This window comes from Tachypleus tridentatus, chromosome 9, assembly GCF_004210375.1.
Source record: "Tachypleus tridentatus isolate NWPU-2018 chromosome 9, ASM421037v1, whole genome shotgun sequence".
Classification (NCBI taxonomy): Eukaryota; Metazoa; Arthropoda; class Merostomata; order Xiphosura; family Limulidae; genus Tachypleus; species Tachypleus tridentatus.
In genome coordinates, this window is record NC_134833.1 from 136975998 (window position 1) to 136989339 (window position 13342).

Sequence of the window (13342 nt, forward strand, 5' to 3'; positions counted from 1 at the left end):
ATTCAAAGGAATGGAAAAGGCCCATAATTAACATTGATGAAAAAATAATATTCAAACAGAACAAAGAATTACACTTTACTAGTAGTAATATGTAAGCTACAAACTATCTAATAACACCTAGTTAGAAAAGTACCTATAAATATGAAACTGACAAACCATCTAATTCCACCTTGTCCATCAATAATGTAAAAATAATAAGGAACATGTAAATAAACAAAATGCAGTTTATTAAAGTTTTGAATATAACATACTAAAACTCAGGGTTAGAGGGTTAATAAACAATACCTAACCTACAATTCCTCTAAACTAACTTAGATGACAAAAGATACTTAAATTAAGTATAAAAATGGGAATGAGAAGGTATAATAACAAGAAAAAAAATTACTCAAATAGAACAATGAGTTAGATGTTACTAGCAGTAATGATATGTAACTTGCACACAATCTAAACATACCCAGGTGAAGTGCTTCTTTATAATTAACTAATAAAACCATGAAATTTTCTGAATCTATGAAGTATGTAATATTAACAAGTGCTTAAAACAATTAAATTTACCCAAAATATAGAGTAATAATCAACACCTCACTTAAAATTCATTTGAATTAACTAGACAACAAAGAATACATAAATATCAAACTTACCAAAAGTCTGAGCACCATTGACATGGAATACATAATTTTCTCATGTATAAATAAGAACAAAGCCACACAAAAAGGCATCTAAATCCTTGCTTACAATTGGTATATAAACCAGATGTATGTGATGATAAACTTACCACAGAAGAAGAACAATTCTTCTTGAGAGAGAATGATGGGGTGACATGACAAAAAGGTGGAATGTACCAAGAAACAATAAAAGAGAACCCACAGTGTATAGTCATTGTTTACATTCTTCCTCAGAACACTGTCTCACGAAAAGAAAAAAATCTCCAGCCAAATATATGAAACAAGCTCCCTGTAATTAAGGCCTGTACCTCCTCAGTTGATAAAATCAAACCCAGTTCCAGGAAGTCACCACAAACATAAATCACAAATCCACACAACAATTTCTTCTAATTCAGTAATAAGAAATGAATGCAAAAGAAAAAAAAATGTCAAAGTTAGTGGATGCAAACACAGTAAAAGAAAACTGTCTAAAAACAAATTTCACTGGCAAAGAAGAACGTTCATAAATGATAACCACATGTGAAAAAACATACACATCTGAACAATGTTGTGCCAATCAAGAAAGTGATGATTGAGCAGGAATATCAGAATAAGCTAGCTACATCAGTATAGATAGTACAATACTATTGGTGGAGAGTAATCACATGTTCAGAAATGGCACAAAACTGATGGGGTATAAGGAATGGTGCACTGGCAGCAAAAACAAAATTTGTTTTAGCAAAGATTAGAAGCCAACAAAGATTGAGATAGTTTTGTGTAAGAGACGGTAAAAGCATTTTGGAAAAAGAAAAACAGAGGCAATGTTCTATATGAGTTACATATCTACTAATTTACTGGATTCCTTGTTTTGCTGCATGTATTCAGTAGTGCCTTCTCTTTGATAAAGTAGTGACATATTAGCAAATATTATCTTTTTGTACTAAATAATTCTTGTACCTTAACAAATACTTTTAATATAAGAATAAATAAATAAAAATTCATATCAAATCAGATTAAAGAAAAATTACCGCAAGTTCCCAAAATCTGTAACTGTGTCTTTTATGTGGACACTGGCTCTAATTGCCAAAGCAAACACAGCAAGATTCAACTGCATGAAAAAAAAGAAACTTATGAACAACTTGTAAGACTATAGTAATAAATTAATTATATCTCAAATAGACAGTAAGATATTGGAATATGAAGACAACTGTATAAATAATTTCAAGTGTGTAGTAATATACTAAAATAAATAAAGAAAAAATGGGCTCAAGTGGACAAGACTTGATATTTGTCAATAAAATTGCTGGACATCGATAGGATGTAATATATAACATAGTAATATGTAGCAAAACTATCATAAGTTGGGTTAGTGCTCTTGACAAGTAATAAAAAAGATGGAGGGTCAACAGTCACCCTTGTCTAGTCATTGTGTCCTTAAATAAAATACTTTAGCCAAAATTTTCTTCATTATATCCCAACTGTAAAAAGTGGATACCATCTAACAGCTAGAGGTTAACCTGTGAAGAATTAGCATCTCATCCAGAAAGCATATATTATCAATCTCACCCACTTGTGTCACAAGAAACTAGTTAAGTTTTAGCCCTATATGCCTTTAAGACATGGAAAGGTATTTGGGAGTGACAAAATGCCAGAACATTTTAAGTGATCACTCAAATTAACTGTTTTTCCATATTAGCTTTTACGACTTAATTAATAATTGGAAATGTAAAACAAGTCTTTATTAAGAAAATAAAATTTTCCTAGTTCAAAACTGTATTAATGAGAGAATTACAAAGCACAAAATTAACAATAGGTTTCAGCCAAAACTTATAAAATTTACTTTAAAAAGTTGTATACTGCTTCTATTGTTTGATGGACAAACAAACTATCATAAAAAATTAAATAAATGTATTTTTGATAAGTTATAAGTTAGAGCTGTAAGTTTCAAATATTACCTTTAATAAGAAAAAGATACCACTTAAGAAATTAAACCAGATAGTGACACAATTTTAAATGTTTTCTATAAATCAAACTCATATGAAATAATGTTTGGAGAAGAAAAAAAAGTTGGCAGGCTGATAAAAATTGTAATTCACTTACTATAACAATACAACACACAGGTCCAACTAGACTCCAGACAACATTTTCATAAACTGACAACCAGCAGCTGTATGGAAAATTACATGTAAAATCATAAAAATGATGAATAGAACAAATAAATGTGCTCTGATATTAATACTGATGAGTTACCAACCTTAAAAGATAATCTAATTATATTTTACAACTGTTTCAATTCGATAAATAAAACTAATTCGTTCAAAATGTTTAAAATGTCAGACAATGAAAACAAAATTACACTAGACTGTGTTCTAAAGATGGCTGGTATTGGTATTAAAAAGCTTTAATTAAAATAAAAATTACAGAACAATTCTTTGACCTAGGTCATCTTCAAGTTGACAGAGACAGCTTGAAACTGACTGTTACTAGGCATGTCTGGTGGACAAGCGTGAATAGGGACAAGATTTAAGGGGGATTGCAGTTAGGTATTATGTTACTAATTAATTAATTAACAGTCAGTTTTAAATTGTCATTCTCAACCTGCAGATGATCTAAGATCAAAAGGTTGTTCTCTACTTTATTTTAATTAAAGTTTTAATGCCCATACCAGCTGGCTTAGGAATACAATTTTTACATCAAGTGGGTTTCTCATTGTCATAAACAACTGGACTTTAAAATTATTTCACGTACATAAGTAGTGAAGACTCAAATTTAAACTAATCAACATCATACCAAATTCTGCCACAAAACACTGTAGTATTAACTTTATTCTTTCAACAATGCATACTTTGACAATTTTAATAATTATGTTTATTAACTAACAATCTATTGAAGATCAAGTGTATATTTTTTTAATACTGTAAATATTTGGTGTTTTTAGGATTTAGAGAGTAAAACAACTGTATCCATTACAAATGAAAGCTTTTCCCTTATAAACTGTTAAATTCTTAGCTCAACCATAAAAACCTGAAGGTCAAAAGTGAGATCTTTCTGCTTCAAGATAAAGCAAATACAGTGGTACCTCGGTTCTCAAAGTTAATCTGTACCAGAAGGCTGTTTGAAAAGCGAATCAATTTTACACGTAAGAAATACTGTAAATTAAATTAATCCGTTATAGACCTCCAAAAATTATGCATTATGAAGCATTTTAAGTAAAAATATTGCTTATTTATACCTGTATAATAATACTTACATGCATAAAGTCAACCACAAAAACAATAAACACAATAAAAAAACAATAAATGAAAATTTAACTGCACTTTACCTGTGCTGAAGAGAGCTGATGGCATAAGTAAAAGGTGGTGTGGAACGTGGAGAATAGGAGGGGTATTATTATTTAGAAGGGGAGTCACCTTCCATAAAAATGTCAGGTAACTCTCCTTTTAGGGTTCTTTCTCTTTTCTGTCTCTTTGCACTGCTGCAACCTGCTTGAGACTCACTGGACCTATTTCTCACTAAAAACTTTTCTAATGAGGTTTGTTTCTGCCTGCATTTTAAAATGTTTCTGAAGTAAGACATGGCATTGTCATTGAAAAGGTTTATGTTGCAGTTTGCTACAGCTTTATCAGGGTGAAATTTTTCCACAAGACTTTGTAACTCTCATTTTCCACACATTTCCTTGATTAGTGAACTAGGAACATCCTCCCTTCCCTCCTCCTTATCTGAAGACACTTTCTCAGTTGCATTCTGTTGCTGCTACTTCTGAAGGTCTTGGAGTTCTTCCATGGTGAGCTCAGTGTTGTGGTCTTCCACCAACTCCTCCACATCATCACCACTCACATTCAAGCCCATACACTTGCCTAGTGAGACAATATCCTCAACAACAGTCTCAGCTTCAAAGCCTTCAAAGTCTCTATCTGCTACTGAGTCTGGCCACAATTTTTTCCAGGCTGAGTTCATGGTCCTCAAAAGACACTTCTCTCCAGGCTTTGTCTATGATCCTCAAGCAATGGAGGATGTTAAAGTGATTTTTCCAGAACTCTTTGAGGGTTAACTCTGTGTCAGAGGTCACTTCAAAATACCTTTGAAACAGTGCTTTGGTGTAGAGTTTCTTAAAGTTCGATATGACCTGCTAGTCCATGGGCTGAATGATAGGAGTCATGTTAAGGGGCAAGAGCTTCATCATAATGAAACTGAACTCCTCCACCAACCCCGCCCTCCAAGCCTGGTGGGTGAGCAGGTGCATTGTCCATCACAAGAAGGGCCTTGAGTGGCAATTGCAATTCTTTACACTTGAGGCAAACACTTCATGGACCCATTCCATAAAAAATTGCCTGGTTACCCATGCTTTACTATTAACCCTCCACATGATATTTAGTTTACTTTTCAGGACATTATTTTTCTTAAAAACCCTCGGGTTCTCAGAATGCTACAAAGCAAAGGCTTAAGTTTCAAGTCCTCACTTGCATTACTACATAACAATAGAGTTAGCCTGTCCTTCATTGGCTTGTGTCCTAACAGTGACTTCTCCTCCTTGGTGATGCAGGTCCTCTTTGGCATTTTCTTCCAAAAGAGGCCTGTCTCATCAAGTTGAACACTTATTGGGGAATAAAACCATCAGCTTCTACATGGTTCTTAAATTCCCTAACAAATTTATCAGCAGCATTTTTGTTAGAACAAGCACCCTCCCCATGTCTCACCACACTATGTATGCTACTTCTCTTTCTAAATTTTTCAAACCACCCCCTACTAGCCTTAAAGGCATCACTTGTATCAGCACTCGTTCCAGGGGTGTTTTTCAGAAGGTCAGCATGCAACTGCTTTACTTTCTCATAAATGATGGTCTCAGAAATGCTATCACCAGCTAACTGTTTTTCATTTACCCAAAACAACAACAGTTTTTCTACCTCTTCCATTTCTTTCCATTCCTCTTTCATCAGCTCCTTTGATGACAACTTTATTTTTCAGTGTGGTACAGACTGTAAACTTCACCACACCAAACTGTGTAGCAAGGTCAGACATGCAAACACCACTCTCATACTTCGCTATGAGATTTTTTCACCTCTATTGTGGCTCTAACAACTTTTCTTTTTGGTTTGCTGCTTTCATTATCCTTCTTTGACCCTATGATAGCTTATTTAAGCAAAATATTTAGAAAAACAACAAAAAGAAAAACGAGAACTTTCACAGCAGATTTTAGTGGAGGTGCGGACTGAGCGACAGGTGAGGGTAAAATGTTTTGGGCCGAAAATGGTCAGAGGGTCATTTGTCATCAGTTGGGTTATTTCGGGGGTTCAGGCCATGACAGCTTGGTTCAGGAATCGAGTTTATGTTCAACAACCGAGACTTTTTTCTCAAACATGTTCGAAAACCGAGTTGTTCGACAAGGGAGTCATTTGAGAACTGAGGTACCACTGTACTTGATTCAGAATTTATTTATACAAAAAGGAAGCCTATTTTTCTAACAAAATCACATAATATACTTAATAATTGAAACAAATCACTGTTTCTAAATAAAATCTACTTACAAAAAATAGTTTCCGTACTGATCTGCTCGTACCCCAACAGCTAGGCCAACAACAATAGCTGGTCCACCTGTATATGCAAATAATGATCAAACAAAGAAAAAGGTATGCAGAAAAACTAACATGTTTTTAACAATAATTTTTAGCTTGGTTTACATGGTGGATTTCTAAAGACATGCAAGTCAAACAGTGTTTTGATTCTTGTTTAAATGGTATATTACTATAAATATGCAAATGGAGTTTTGACATTTGTTTACATGGCAGGTTTCTATGGATATATAATTACAGACGTTTTGACTTATGCTTACATAGGAGTTTTCATATTTAATGACCAAAATATTAATAATAATATTCTCATAATCTGAATTACTGAAATGATAATTTAAGGGACAAAATATATTTTAAGTGAAGTTTGCATGGCTTAGTAAATCCTATGTTATAATGAATTAATTACCTTTAATAAATATCTGCTCTGCAGTAAATAACATACAAGTTTTCAACAGAGTAATAACGCTTAACTGAATATCTTTTCTGTAAAACAACTAACCATATCCAACAGAGTAATAAAATCGCATCTGCCCATGGTTGATATCTCTCATCTCAGTCAACATTCGATAGATGTGAATGGCCTCAACAAACATCCAAGAAAAGACACACAGAAAGAAATAGTGAAGGAGAATGGCTACCACCTTGCAGGGAAACTGGGGAAAACAAATCATTAAATATTCAGTACATTTCTATGAAGTGAACTTTAACATAGTGAAATTAATCAATACAATTAAAATTGAATACTGAAATCTAAGTAAACCAATATCCTGGGACATAAGACATCAGCCTACCTCCTCTTTGACTAAAGTGCTTCTCATTTTCAGAGCCAGAAGGAAAATTAACTCAGCAATAAAAACACAGGCCACCAAGTTCTTATGAATAGTGTTACTGTTTGTTTGAAGTCCTCGCAACATACAAAACACAATAAAAGCTGCCAGCAACAGTAAAAGAGACAAGATCATTCCAATGTAAGAGATGACATCTTGAGCCACTGATTCCTCTGCAAAATACTGTAAGATACAAGATACTGTAATTAATTTTAAGAGCAAATTAAAGAACTTATTTTTTAAGGTAAATAAAATGTTAGTTAAAACATCACTTGAACTCTATGACAAACCTTAAATGCATGTACAATAGGTGATAAAAGCAGGGAATCCATTCAAGAACAAACTGAACGGTTATGAGATACATCTCCAATACATCCTAATAATTTGTTACAAATGAAATATGGTATTATCTGGAATTTTTGTAACTACTTTAAATACAAATTTGTCAAATTCAACTGAAAGAAAACTTGATTACGATGAATCACAACAGTTAAAAACGTTTTTCTTGAATTAAGCAACAATGCTACTTCCAGAATATTGTAAAGTTTACAATTCATGATAAGACATTATATTCTGAACCAACATTAAAATACAGGTTGGAAATCAAATTACAAAAACTGCAAAATAAAATCAGGTTTAATGTTTTATGGTGGAAAAACGACAACTCAGCACATCACAAAAAGCTTAAAATCTAAACAAATTGAAACTTTGTAGAATAGATGGCAACTGTCTGTTGTGGAGACACAAGTGTAAATGACGATGTTTCAAAAGCCTTCCATCTTTCCTCTTCAGGTCAGTGCATGTGTAAGTGTTGTCAGTCTTTTATAGTGTCCTAATGGACACCTACACACATTGTCCTGAAGATGAAAGGTGGAAGACTTTCGAAACGTCATCCCCTACACTTGCATCTCCACAACAGGCAGTTGATATCCATTCTACAAAGTTTCATCATGAACACTCTGCCCAAACAATCTATCAAATAAACATGAATTCTTGAACATCAAGAATGAGTCACAAAAAGAAACCATGTTACCTCTTTGTCAGTGATATCCATCAAAACACCAAATGATGTAAGATGATTACATGAACAGTTTACATATGGTTGCTTGGATTGCCATGTGAGTGAGTCTTCTTTTTGTAACTGACAACCTTTAGTTGACCAATGGCCTTGTCCTCTGTTTATAAAAGATCAAAAAACATCATGTAATGAAATGACTTTCACATTTAAGACTTCATTCACACACAGATAAACAAGAATATTTCATTCACGCACAAACAGGAGATTATTTAATTTCCATGTGGACAATATTAATCCATTCACAATAACAAATTAATATGTTCACAATGACAGTATTAAAACATCTCTACTCAGAGCAACATTAATTTAAAATTTTCAAACCATTTATCACTAACTTAGATAATATTTTATCATTCATATGCATTAAGAACACTAAATTGTTATGACAGCATTTCAAATGTTTAAAGTTACTCATAATTCATAGATGAAAACATAGTATAACAGCAACTTAGATTCTCAAGGTCTCTTATCATTCATACACAAAAATAGAATGGTATAAGAGCATTACAAACTCTCTTAGTCATTCATATTTCACACATGTTGACAACATTAATTTGGTATAACAACATCTTAAACTTTCCAAGTTACTAATCATTCACACACAAAAACAACATGGCACAACAAAACCTCAAACTCTCCAAGTCACTCAGCATTCCCACATACATAGAAAACATGGTATTATAGCATCATAAATTCTCCAAGTCACTCATCAGTTACACATATAGATAATACTATGTAACACAAATTTTGTACCTGAATAGTATGTGTTATTTCTTAATTGCTTATGTTGTATTAGTACAGAAAATGGCCATTATTCCCTTCAAACTTTGCTTTTGTGACCTGGATAATGAAATTTAGAACTTAACCTATTTTCTATGTAAAAACAGACAAATTTGCACATTTTCATTTACGTAAGATCTGAATAAAACAACATATGAATCAGGATTTACATGTATTTATACTAAAGCTATACAAAAATGTTTAGAAGTGAGTAGTTTTTCAAAATTTGTGACTGTAATGTAAACTACTTTCATGTATCAGCCCCCATATATAGTAACCCATCATGTTTTCATTATATATTCCCAGATCACAAAAGCAAAAGTTTGAAGAGAAAAACAGGTCTTTTCCATTTACTTTAGGCATAAGCAATTAAGAAATAACACTTTCTGTCTAGGAACAAGAAAAAGTAGAACTTTTGTTATATAGTGTAATATAAGACTAACAATGACACCACCTCAAACTCTACAAATCAGTCAACAATCAGACATATAACTGACCAGGGCATTATTCTAAAACCAGCATTGATACATGAAACATATGCACTCAAATTAGTATCTTTATTACAACACTATGTCTTTAAAAACAGAATCTGTAGAACAACGAAAACTAATTTTAACTGGAAACACAAGAAAGTATATGTTCCCATCTCAGTTAATCCTTAATTAAGTATGAACTACATTTGATAAAGAGAAAAACTAACATTGTAACTTCCATACATTTTGTGCCTTAACTTAGGGCTAACTTCACTGCACTTTTTAAGTTATCAATAAATAAACTTATAACGTTATTTTTCAACCTAACATTAGCCCTTTTTTAAAATCTTTGATAAGTTTTTAATATGTTGTTGTAAAAATGTCTACTAAAGTATATTTACAACCACCTTTTGTTTACATTTATTTAAATGAAGTGAATGAGCAAGTGCATTGAGATAATAAAGCCAATATACAAAAACTAGTATTATTATAATAGATGTTATACAATGAGTAAAAATACATGGAGATGGAAACTTTATTTAAAGAAAATAACTTCATTTTAAATTAATTTCTCTGTACCACAGCTTCTTCATATCACAGCACTAACACATTCTAATAACTACAAGAGTTCGACTATAACTGGAATTTTTTTAATTATTTGTTTGGCTCATTAACCAATTACACTTAATTAATCAATTAGTTTCATGAGAAGAATCTATATACGTAAAACTCAAAATCTATACATTTGTTTGCTTGTTTGTCCCCTGCATTTCTTGCACAGATCACACTTTCCTCGCATAAATGTGCAAGAAACAACACTTTTTCATCAAAGTACATATTTATTGTATGAAAGCCAAACCAGTAATCTTATTGTTTAAATATACATTACAGAAATACATTCTATGCAGACTTCACATTTTTTGGTGTGTTCAAGTTAACATTAAATTAGAATGCAGCATTATAAGTCTATGTAGTTGTAGATCATTAACTATACCTCTACTAGTACATCACATATTTAACATCATATACAAAAGAAATGTATGCATGATTAGAACATCATGTAACAAAAAACAAACAGTAAGCCTAGACTATGAAATAAAATTATGCTATTTGCCTTAAAATAGATGAGTAAAGCTTACATTATAATACTTATTGTGTACAATTAATTTAAAGTCAACTCAAGAAATGTATTTTATTCTAATTTTTCTTTTTCCAAGTGTTTGATACCTGAAAGTGGATTTTCATCTTTTGATACATTATATAGGACAATACTGCATTGTGTTTCTAGTATATTTCATAATGTGAATATAGTATTATGTTTATAAAAATATATTAAATTTACATTAAAGCAAATTCAGTGTAATATTGCATACACATTTATGTTTGAAATTTTAATATTTGAGGAGAGATGGCAGGAGATGTGGGGAATAGAGATAGACTTCTCCTGTTTGCCAGAATGTGTACAATATAGTCTAAATGTTCACCATAAAGGTCTATTTATATTTGTCAGTAAAAGAAAAAACATAAACAAAGCCCTAATTTAAAACAGATTTGTAGTTTGTTTTCAAAAATCAAACCTAAGGTTGTTGTTTTTTAAATAAATTTACAAAATATTTTTTGCTTATCGAAACATAGAGAAGGGGAAACAGAGAGCAGAGTTTAATTGACAGCTTAGGCAATGCTACTAGTTTAAAATAAAACAATAAACTAATCCATTATGCTCATGGGATGCCTAAAATAGCCATAATGCTAAAAATTAGGTTTTGATACTCATGATGGACACACCATAGACAATCCGCTTTGTGTTTAACAACATACAAACATCATGGAAATATTTAGATTATATGGACAGTTTGAATAACCAAAAATAGTAATAACTGAAAACCCTACTTTTAATTAATTGATTATTTTCACAAATTGTGACACTGACCATTTAAGCTGAACAAACTTGAATTTCTCAATAATCATAATAAAAAATCAGAATGCCAATAGTTCAATTACTAAGACAGTTGAAATAACTGTAAACATTAATTTCTATCAGTTGATTATTCATATTGTATTAATCATATTTTCCTTCCTAAATAGTTGAATGATAAAAAAACAATACCAGAAATATAAAATTTGTGTAGTTGATTAATTTCATGACACTAGTTTAACTGTAATTTCAATTAACTGATTATTTCATATTATACTGTTATATCAATTTTACTGCTGAGATCTAATAAATATCAACACCTTTAACACTGGGATCTAAATTAACCAAACCCATATATTAATTTATTTAGTAGTGAGAAACCATACCTTACAGAAGTGCTAATAATGCATTTTTTCATAAAAACTCCAAGTTCATGACCGATAATCAAGCTTATTAGTTAACAGCATGATTTACACTTCCTTATCCATATCTTTCAAAAAAAATCTGATTTCAAATAGAAATAATGATTATTAGTTAGGCAGAGAATACATTTCTTGAGAACAACAGTAATTAACTTAGTATTAAAAAATGTCTAATATTGAACAAATTTAACACTAATATATCCAATATATTACAAACTAAGCATTAACAACACATCAAAAGCACTTTGTGATACACACCCAGCACTGAAATCCCAGAATGCACACTGTGGACTGGTGTAGCCTTCAGAGTTTAATACTCGGAACCTTAGCCGAATCTCAGGATCAATGTTCAATCCCAAAGAAGTGCTTCTGTTCACTGGAAGCACAGACAGTGTGAAGACAGGAGAATTCACAGATAGAGAAATACCAAAACGCTGCCTGTGGAATTAACAACAGAACAATCATTACAATTACATGTGTTAGAGGAAATTAAAAAAGTTTTAAAACAAAAAAAGTGGAATGTAAAAACTTGATTCTAAATGTTTTCAAACTACATTTCCAAACATGTTAGTGCTAATAAAACTAAACATGCTTTTTTTTATATTATTTGTTACACACACACACACACATTTAAATTGTGTATTACAGTATATAAACTTAACATTATATATTATATACACTATAAATGTGGCAAGTTAAAATGTTTTGATAACTAACATACAACTTACAAACAAATAAATGTTAAAGTTTTTACTTTATTAAATTGTGGGAAAAAAATAGTTAGTGTGTAAAAATATCACCCATCACACTTTTATTTAAAATATGTAATATTTGATAACATTAGTTTTAAAATCATACTTCAAATGTAGTTTCTTTTTAGCATTTTTAAAATAACTGAAATATGAAAGAACACTTGTTTGTTAGAAGTGCTAGAATCTCAAGATAACGAATGTATGTACCCAAATCCACATCCATGTAAAATATTCAAAAGACAAAACTCACTAAACAAAGTATTGCATGACAACAGCAGTATATCTGAAACATAATTGCTATGTATAAATAATAAAAATATTCACTATTAAATAAATGAAGATCAATGAAATTATCACAAGTTGAAAACACACACAAAGTTTGAGAAATTAGTTACCAAACATACCTAACAGAATTGCCATATACCGAGGGAAGAAGTTGCCCAATTGATGGATAGATGGCATAAATTGTAACTGCCGAAGCTTTTGGAAAACTGAGAGGATGTTTTTGTCGTTTAGCAACCACACCTGTAGAATAAAATATAGGACTATTTTTGTTAATTTTAAAACATACCTTCAGGTAAGTTTGAAGTTGTACCTCTTAAAAGTTTATGAATGCTATAATTAACCTTTATGATACAACAAGTGAATCCATTTACTTTGACATTTATAGCCATTTAGTGCAACACGTGATTTATCCCATGGCTTTAAAAACTTTTCATTCACAGTATCATACAGATTTACCCCACAGTTTCACAAAAGCCTTTCTCTCAACTGCAAAAAGCAAAAATATCCTCCTGTCCTGAAAAGCCAGGCTATATCTAGTGAATACATTTACATATGCTCAGTTATCAGCTCATGTGGTTATTGTTTTGAATTAAGCA

The 13342-nt window shown here is 31.3% G+C and overlaps 1 protein-coding gene across 4 annotated transcripts in view; it reads right to left on the minus strand.

The window, feature by feature from the left end:
* stan (Protocadherin-like wing polarity protein stan) overlaps positions 1-13342 on the minus strand; it is a 204497-nt gene that overhangs the window by 10983 nt on the left and 180172 nt on the right. For all 4 annotated transcript variants that reach the window (XM_076457472.1, XM_076457469.1, XM_076457470.1 and 1 more), the window contains 8 exons: positions 12866-12986; positions 11968-12147; positions 8075-8216; positions 7006-7224; positions 6714-6867; positions 6170-6236; positions 2745-2811; positions 1673-1752 (listed from right to left, as the gene is read on the minus strand). In XM_076457472.1, coding sequence (XP_076313587.1) covers positions 1673-1752; positions 2745-2811; positions 6170-6236; positions 6714-6867; positions 7006-7224; positions 8075-8216; positions 11968-12147; positions 12866-12986 — 1030 coding nt within the window. The remainder of the gene's footprint in view (positions 1-1672; positions 1753-2744; positions 2812-6169; positions 6237-6713; positions 6868-7005; positions 7225-8074; positions 8217-11967; positions 12148-12865; positions 12987-13342) is intronic.